General features: G+C 50.3%; 1 protein-coding gene across 1 annotated transcript; it reads left to right on the top strand.

Moving 5' to 3' along the window:
- The first annotated feature begins 352 nt into the window (after nt 1–352).
- On the top strand, nt 353–8,889 carry npc1 (Niemann-Pick disease, type C1). Its single transcript, XM_085930427.1, has 25 exons — nt 353–517; nt 2,102–2,230; nt 2,311–2,417; nt 2,485–2,645; nt 2,732–2,899; nt 2,996–3,245; nt 3,322–3,404; nt 3,473–3,843; nt 3,920–4,146; nt 4,219–4,319; nt 4,413–4,515; nt 4,644–4,833; nt 4,902–5,084; nt 5,199–5,313; nt 5,384–5,511; nt 5,572–5,706; nt 5,825–5,914; nt 6,061–6,251; nt 6,329–6,444; nt 6,593–6,722; nt 6,791–6,976; nt 7,130–7,361; nt 7,444–7,557; nt 7,655–7,817; nt 7,903–8,889. The coding sequence occupies exons 1-25, from the start codon at nt 437–439 to the stop codon at nt 7,983–7,985; spliced, it is 3,837 nt and encodes a 1,278-aa protein (XP_085786553.1). The 5' UTR covers nt 353–436; the 3' UTR covers nt 7,986–8,889.
- Nucleotides 8,890–9,016: the final 127 nt, after the last annotated feature.

The following is a 9,016-nucleotide window of genomic DNA, read 5'->3' as shown; positions in this document are numbered from 1 at the left end:
CAACGAGGTTGGGAAGAAATATTTTCACGATTACTCATCATTCTCATTTACTGTTAAAATGAGTGTTTACTATCATTGTTGCAGTTGATACTTTAATAGTCATTCATTTAGTCACACAACAGCAAACATGAAAATAACCTTTGAGCATGACGCAGAATACAGTCATTGTGGATTTATTGTTAAATAGCTCCAGGACGTAAAATGGTCAACCGAATTGTTTCTCTCTCAAAACTCTTGAATTGATGACTTTTCTTATTTGCATGACGTTATCTGTGGGCGTAGTTCACAATAACGCCACTTGGTGGCAGCACCGACGTGCCCCAACCCCTGAAGAAACAAGCGACAGAAAGAAGAAGAACAGCCCACAAGAAAATATGCCAAAGTTTGTCTGCGCAGCCACTGTTGTCATCCCCTTGCCGACACTCTGACAGCCACCATGGGCTTCATACCGGACAGAGGCGGCTTCTGTCTTCTCCTGCCGCTACTTATATTGCTCTCGGAGGCTCATTTTCGATGGGTAAGTCGCATTTGGACGCGCGCCTCTCGCGATCGGAAAACATGACTCAGCTTTCAAAGCTTTCAATACACTCAAGTTCGCTCAGCGGATTTACTAGCATGACGGCTCAAGTTAGCTCATGCTAACTGACGTTGACGTTTGTCACTTCACCAAGTGGCTCTTTTTAATATCCTCCCTCCAAATGTATCTTTTGTTCACATTCACAAGCCTGTAGAAGGTTTCGGGGTTCCAAGTTGTCATCTACACTGTGAAACGCCGATATATGGAAAAAAAAAATCAAACTTTGGAATTTGGTCACGATTGGAATGTGCAAACTTCCAGTCAGCAGCCAGATAAATCATTCGAAAACAAATAACGATTGGAACGTATCATTGCTCTCCTCAATCACAGTTCACGTCATAGCAAATCTCGCGTATCATTTCTGTGACCGATAAATGTACTCGCGAGTCGCGAAGGAACGCAATGTTCCAAGTGTGGCGGACCTCTCAGTACCAGGATGACTTGTATCTCGCTCGCCAGAGTTGTGGGCAGTAGGTCTGGATGAGCAGGACGTGCCGGTCCTGACGGTTGGATGAGCAGGACGTGCCAGTCCTGACTGCACGATGGACGCACGCACGCACGCACGCACGCACGCACGCACGCACGCACGCCTCAATCAGGACTGGCACGAACCAGATCCCCATTTCAATGTGCCTAGTAGCAAAGCAGCCCCAGAGCAGAAATGGGCCTCCTTCATGTTTCACGGTAGTGCTACCGTATAGTGTTTGTTTTAAAGCCCCAGTTTTGTCTCATCTGTCCAAAGGACATTCTCCCGGACGCTTTGTGGCTCGTCAATATGCTCTTTTGTACCTTCCGGTCTCGTCAGTTTCTATTGATTTCGGTCACCTCATTGCACACCAAAACAAAGCTGTGATTCAATCAAACCCGGAGAAACGTCATACTCGTTTGCTCTTCTCCCTTTTGCAGGTTTTCCTTCTGTCTACTATTTGGCTCTGATCCACTATTCCCCTTTATCCTGATTAATCAACAGTGTGACCCGAATCCCAAACAAACCTATCGTTTTTTGTACGCAGCAACGGTTTTGTTGCGGGCGTGATATTTCCACGCCACCCGTGTGCAAGTAGGCCTTACTGTACTGTTCATTGTGATTGGGGAAAGAAAACAAAACCAATCTTTGGTGCGGAGTGAATGTACTTCCTCCAAGTCTTTGCTTCCAACAGAGAACATGTGAGGGCTTTGATGCTGAATCGGCAAAAAGAGTGAGAAAGAAATGGCTCTTATCACACATGAATCATATTCATCACCTGACCTGCGTAGTGTAAATCCAATTTGCGACATGGCTATTCCCATTTGTGGTCGTCGCTACAAACATCGGGACTCGAGTCTGTGGTTTTTCCGTAACTCGACTTGCAAACTTAAATACCAAAGCAGAAACGTGTTTGCAGAAGTGAAAAAGCACTATTTGCACGGCCCCACAAAAATGTGTTTCACTTCAAATGCTCTCAAATCTGTGTCGTCATGTGTGATTGTGCAAATCGAGAACATCAAGAGGACAATAGTCTGTGTGTTGCGTTTGCCTCGCAGGCATCGGCCCAACACTGCGTGTGGTACGGCGAGTGCGACGAGTCCCAAACAGTCAGCGGAAAGAAATATAATTGCAACTACACGGGAGCCGCCCAACCTCTGGACCCCGAAGGCTATGACCTCCTCACGGTACGGTGTCACCGATTCTACAGGAGGCCGCGACCAACTTGAATGATTTGAGTTCTCAATGTCTTCTTTTGACCATACAGGAGCTGTGTCCCGGTTACGACTACGGCGACCGCCGACTCTGCTGCGATGTGGACCAGTTGCGTACTCTCAAAGCCAGTCTCCAGCTGCCCCTGCAGTTCCTGTCCCGGTATGAACGTCGGCTAACGTGAAGTGACGCCATCGCTGCCGCTAGTAGATCACGGTCGCTTCTGCAGGTGCCCCTCGTGTTTCTTCAACTTGATGAACCTCTTCTGCGAGCTGACGTGCAGCCCGCACCAGAGTGGATTCATGAATGCCACCGAGTTCAAAACGAGCAATTCCAGCGCCTCCAGCGTGGTGGAGGTTCAGTACTACATCGGGCGGACCTTCTCCAACGGTGGCTTTGCAGACCAGCTGAAATTTGTGTCGAGCCAGATTTCAGGTGTAATGGTGTCTCTCGGGCGGGCGGCGCGTGCTTTCCAGCCATGTACAACGCCTGCCGAGACGTACAAGCGCCGTCCAGCAACGTGAAGGCCTTGTCGCTGCTCTGCGGCAAAGACGCCAAAGACTGCAATGCCACCAATTGGATCCAGTTCATGTTTGACATCAACAACGGCCAGGCTCCCTTTCCGATCGTTCCCATATTCTCGGGTAAGTAGGACTTAGCTGGGAAAAAACCCCCCATATCTATATCTCTAAATATACGAGATGCTATTGGGATGTAAAGGAGCGAGCGTGTTTGTTCAGATGTGCCAGTGTCCGGCTACACGCCCATGAACAACAAGACGTACGGCTGCTCCCAAGGCCTGGAGGATGGTTCGGGTCCTTGCTCCTGCCAGGATTGCACCGAAGCGTGCGGGCCCAAACCCGTCCCGCCGCAGACCCCGCCCCCCTGGACCATCATCGGTTTGGACGCCATGACCGCCATCATGTGGATCACGTACATCGCTTTCCTGTTTGTCTTTATCGGCACTGTGGTCGCGGCGTGGTGTTACAGGTAAAAAAAAATAATAATATATATATATATTGAAGTAGACCTGAGGATTACATTCTAACTAGTTGATGTGTGTTAGGAAAAGGACAATCCCATCAGAGTACAAACCCATATTGGACAGCGATAACCCGTTGTCGCTCAACAGCGATAATCCCGACGCAGGTATTTAAAGCGGTCTTTCAATTGTGACTTGAGCAAAGTAAGCGGCCGCCAATTTGTGTCCGCCGCAGTCAACGCATCTTGCTGCGAGACGCTGGGCGAACGTTTTGAGAGCGCGCTGCGGGCCGCCTTCAGCCGGTGGGGCTCGTTCTGCGTGCGCCACCCGGGCCTGGTGGTCTCGGGCAGCCTGCTCCTGGTGACGGCCTCTTCGGCCGGTCTCATCTACATGCGCATCACCACCGAGCCCGTGGAGCTGTGGTCGTCGCCCGGCAGCCGGGCGCGCCAGGAGAAGGACTACTTTGACGGCCACTTTGGACCTTTCTACCGGACGGCTCAACTCATCATCACCACGCCGCTCAACAAGACCTTCATCTACGAGCCGTACTTCGGGGGCTCCGACGTCCCCTTTGGAGCCATCTTGGATAAGGACATCCTCCATCAGGTGAGTTTGAAAGTCACAATATTTGTTGATCTGCTGCTCATGCTTTTTTTTTTTTTTTTTTTTTTCTCTATTCCAGGTGCTGGATCTGCAGCTTGCCATTGAAGCACTGGTGGCCCCATACCAGGAGCAAAACGTCACGCTGAAGGACATCTGCCTGTCCCCGCTGGCCCCTTACAACGACAACTGCACGATCTTGAGTGTGCTCAACTACTTCCAGAATAGCCACAATGTACTGGATCACAAAATAGGCGACGAATTCTTCACCTACGCCGACTTTCACAGCCACTTTCTCTACTGTGTCAGGTTCACTTCTTCCCCTCCTCCTTATGCATTGCCGCAGAGCTGAGAAGTCAACAACCTGTTTTTGTATTACAGCGCACCGGCGTCCCTCAATGACACCACTCTCCTCCACGATCCTTGTCTGGGCACATTCGGAGGTCCCATCTTCCCTTGGCTGGCACTGGGTGGCTTCGACTGTAAGCCGCATCAAAGCTCACTTGCGTAGTAACGAGACGGGTTCACGTGCGTTTGCGCAGATGCTTCGATTGGATTTGTTTCTCCCGCACCAGCCACCAACTACAACAACGCCAGCGCTCTCGTCATCACCTTCCCCATCAACAACTACCTCGACGACACGGACAGGCTGGGCAAAGCTCTGGCGTGGGAAAAAGAGTAGGACTCTGAATGATCTCAAAATGTGGCTGGAAGCACAGACGAGCATGAGCGAACGTTCTGTTAAGATGCAGCCGCATCCATCGATGGATCTCCTTCACTAAAGCGCACGTGTTTGTGTTGCCCAGATTCATCCGCTTCATGAAGGAGTTCCGCAACCCCAACCTGACGGTGGCCTTCAGCGCCGAGAGGAGCGTCGAGGACGAAATCAACCGGGAGAGCAACAGCGACATCGGCACCGTCGTCTTCAGCTACGCCATCATGTTCGTCTACATCTCGCTGGCGCTGGGACACATCAACAGCTGCAGGAGACTCCTGGTAACGCCGCCTTGAGGAGGGAAAAGGGCCCATTTGCTTCATTGACCTGTTTACATGCACACGTGCAGGTGGATTCCAAGATTTCCCTGGCCGTAGCGGGCATCGTCATCGTACTGAGTTCAGTGGCGTCCTCGCTGGGCATCTTCAGCTACGCCGGCATCCCCCTCACTCTCATCGTCATTGAGGTCATCCCCTTCCTGGTGCTGGCCGTCGGCGTGGACAACATTTTCATCATGGTGCAAACGTACCAGGTGACTGGCAGGCGCCGGAATGGGTCAGGCCAGCCCAGCCCAGCCCAGCCCAGCCCAGCCCATTATTTAGAACGTGCTTACATTCATCTCTGCGCTCCTCTCTTTGGGTGTCAGCGAGACGAGCGGATGCCGCAGGAGGAGCTTCACCAACAGATAGGTCGCATCCTCGGCGACGTCGCACCCAGCCTCTTCCTGTCCTCCTTTTCCGAGACGGTCGCCTTCTTTCTGGGTAGGGATAGGCCTTTCATATATGGATGAGAATGACTCGTTCCACGCTGACCGACGGTCTGGTGTTGCAGGAGCGCTGTCCAACATGCCGGCGGTCAGGACCTTCTCCCTCTTTGCCGGCCTGGCCGTTTTGATTGACTTCCTGTTGCAGATCAGCTGCTTTGTGAGCCTTCTGGGCTTGGACGTGAAGAGGCAGGAGGTGAGACGGAATGTTGCCAGCACGTGATGATCGCTGACTAAACGGCGCTGTCGCAAAAAGGCCAATCGTCTGGATATCATCTGCTGCGCAAAGCTGCCCGAAGGTCAGGAAACAAAGACGGACAGCATCCTCTTCCGCTTTTTCAAGAAGTTCTACGCTCCGTTCATCCTCAAAGAGTGGGTGCGGCCCATCATTGTAAGTGTCTTTTAAGGTGTCTTTAAACCACTCAATCGTTTTTTTGTTTTAAACCAAATTACCAGCAAATGACTTCTGCTTGGATTCAAACGCCCGTTGTCATGTGATCTGGCTTCAGGTGGCTGTGTTTGTGGGAGCGTTGTCCTTTAGTATTGCTGTGGTCAACAAAGTTGAGATCGGACTGGATCAGCAGCTCTCCATGCCCGACGTAAGTCACCGTGCATCTGGTGCTTGAGTTGGTGCCATTTTCATAGATAATGAAATAAAAAAAAAAGTGATATTAGTAGAAACAAAGACTGTCATTGTCATGTTGCGATTTGATGATACTTTTTGTATTCCTTCTGCTCCCAACAGGATTCCTACGTGTTGCAGTACTTCAAGAACCTGAGCGAGTATCTCCACACGGGAGCTCCGGTCTACTTTGTGGTGGAGGACGGCCTGAACTACAGCAGCCTGGAGGGCCAGAACGCCGTGTGCGGCGGCGTGGGCTGCGACAACGACTCGCTGGTGCAGCAGGTCTACTCTGCGTCGCTCATCAGCAATTAGTACGTTTCACGTCTTCAAATGGAAAAGTTTGAGAAAGGTTGGGGACAGCGCCATTTTTTTTTTTCCCAATGTTTAGCTCCACCATCGCCTTCACGCCTTCCTCCTGGCTGGACGACTACTTTGACTGGGTCAAGCCGCAGTCCAGCTGCTGCCGTTACTACAATGCCACAGGCGCCTTCTGTAACGCTTCAGGTAAAGCTTGATGCCCACATTCCATCCATTATCTTTGCTCACGAGCAAACACAAGCGTGCAGTGCTCTCACACAAGAGCAGCGGGCTGGGGCCGGGGCTGGGGTTCAACAATTACAACTGGGGTTGTACAATTCTTTAATTTGATTAGTGCTGGACCCATCATGCGTGCACTGTCGACCTTTGACACAAAGCGGGAAGCAGAGGCCGGTGGGTGACGACTTCATGCACTTTCTCCCCATGTTTCTGTCGGATAATCCCAACGTCAAGTGTGGAAAAGGGTAATTCCATCTGCTGGCTTTCTTGCGTGGGTTGGCTTTGTGTCTTCAATGTATTTTTGTTTTGCTAGCGGCCATGCAGCTTACGCCACAGCGGTGGACGTTTATGGCAACAACAGCCAAGTAGGAGCCAGCTACTTCATGACCTTTCACACCATCCTGAAGGAGTCTTCGGACTACATTGACGCTTTGAGAATGGCCCGCATTTTAGCGGACAACATCAGTCAGACGATGGACCACAAGGTCTTTGCCTACAGGTGGGTCCCGTCTTGGTGGCACTGCTTCTCTTAGCAGAAGAGATTTGCGCGATACTCTCTCTCCTTGCTCAGAGTGCAAGGTAGCAGGAGTTCATTTGAAAACTATTTCTACTGACTAGCACCTGCTCCCTCCCTCCCTCCGTCCGTCCGCAGCGTCTTCTACGTCTTCTACGAGCAGTACCTGACCATCGCCTACGACACGGCCTTCAACCTGAGCGTGTCGCTGGGCGCCATCTTCTTGGTCACCACAGTGCTGCTGGGCTTTGAACTGTGGTCGGCCGTGCTGGTGTGCGTCACCATCGCCATGATCCTGGTCAACATGTTTGGCGTCATGTGGCTGTGGAACATCAGCCTCAACGCCGTCTCGCTCGTCAACCTGGTCATGGTGAGGAGACGGGACGGGACGGGACGAGACGAGACGAGTGTGCCCGGACCATACAAAGACTCGGCTTGTACTTCTCTTGCAGGCCTGTGGGATTTCTGTGGAGTTCTGCAGCCATCTGGTTCGGGCTTTCAGCGTCAGCATGAAGACGAGCAGAGTGGAACGGGCTGAGGAGGCGCTGGCTCACATGGGTAGCTCGGTGAGCGAAAAGGGCCCTTTCTCTCCCGCATTTCATACTTTCTTTTCCACTCTGGCAATATGGTGACCAATGACACGGTCATCATTCCTTGTCTCAGGTGTTCAGCGGGATCACACTGACAAAGTTCGGCGGCATCCTCATCCTGGCGCTGTCCAAGTCTCAGATTTTCCAAGTGTTCTACTTCCGCATGTACTTGGCCATCGTGCTGCTGGGCGCCGCGCACGGCCTCATCTTTCTGCCCGTGCTGCTCAGCTACATAGGTCAGTCAGTCAGTCCACCGCAGAGGATGAGGAAAAAATCGACACAGCCCTCCCTCTGTGTACTGAGCGCGTCTCACTCTTTCAGGTCCCTCGGCCAACAAGGCAAAGGTGTTTGCGGCCAACAGGCGCTTGGTCGGAACCGAAAGGGAGCGGCTCCTCAACTACTAAGACAGCCGGCCAAACGGGCTGGACAACAATGAGCGGGAGGATTGTGACTGCCGTGTGCTTTCTTCTTTTTTTTTTTTTCTTTCTTCTCATGGTCTCCCACCCTTACTGACGCCGCCCGCCCATCATGGCCGCTATTGTCTTTTTACACGGATCGGACTATGACTCGACGTTTGTGGTCAGGCTACCGATATCTGGCGCTCGCTCGAGTGACTGAACCTCCGGAGAGCTGTCAGTTGTTGGACACTGGCGTGTACATTGGAGGTGATTTGGGAAATCTTTAAAGGGGAATACTGGTCAGTTCTTTTTTTTTTTTTTTAATGACATAACTGGTACATATAATTGAACAACAAACATTTTTAAACAACTGTGTGTGTATATATCAACGCTCGAGCTAACATGTTCCAAGTCTTCACTGTCACCAAGTAACGATGCAATAACGGTAGGAATGACTCAGGTTTGACTCTCTCCTCACTGTGGAGACTGTTGAGATCCCTCCAAGGTAGTCCCATCATGGGTCGACAAAAACACACGTGTAAATGCCTCATAAATATAAACATCCATTCACATACATGACAATAAGTTATTAAGTTCAAATGATACCTCAGCATTAATCGGAATACTGGAACAGGTGTGCAATCATGGCTTGCTCTTTACCACTTTTAATTGTTGTCATGATCATGAAAATGTATTCAACCATTCCTTTGCGAGTCTAGTTTTTAGAGACTATTTTAATACATTACGAAAGGATTATCGATGCAGAATAACATTTTAAGGCTGTTGTCGCATTGGGTAAAAGCTGAAAGAATTTGAGACGGCTAGAGTAAAAGGGGAAAGTCCGCTTTTCGATAATAAACACTTGTTATCCTTAATAATTGTAATATGACAATAAAGTTTTTGAAATTCACTTGGTAAACTGACTTTTATTGAAATTTGACTTCAGTATGGTGTTTAGGGCTGAACCTTATGGTTCACAAATTAAGCTGCATGAAGAAGCGCCTTTCTCAAATGAAAAAGGCATATAAATGATTTAT

Source organism: Syngnathus leptorhynchus, chromosome 14, assembly GCF_054491065.1.
Source record: "Syngnathus leptorhynchus isolate UIUO chromosome 14, UIUO_Slep, whole genome shotgun sequence".
Taxonomy (NCBI): Eukaryota; Metazoa; Chordata; class Actinopteri; order Syngnathiformes; family Syngnathidae; genus Syngnathus; species Syngnathus leptorhynchus.
This window is presented reverse-complemented; position numbering and strand designations above follow the sequence as displayed.

Bases quoted from the DNA above. Each gene is read 5' to 3' on its own strand.
- npc1 (XM_085930427.1), top strand. From the start codon at position 437: ATGGGCTTCATACCGGACAGAGGCGGCTTCTGTCTTCTCCTGCCGCTA. The intron at 2,418-2,484 runs GTATGAACGTCG...TCGCTTCTGCAG, and splicing joins CCCCTGCAGTTCCTGTCCCG to GTGCCCCTCGTGTTTCTTCA. The intron at 6,977-7,129 runs GTGGGTCCCGTC...GTCCGTCCGCAG, and splicing joins CACAAGGTCTTTGCCTACAG to CGTCTTCTACGTCTTCTACG.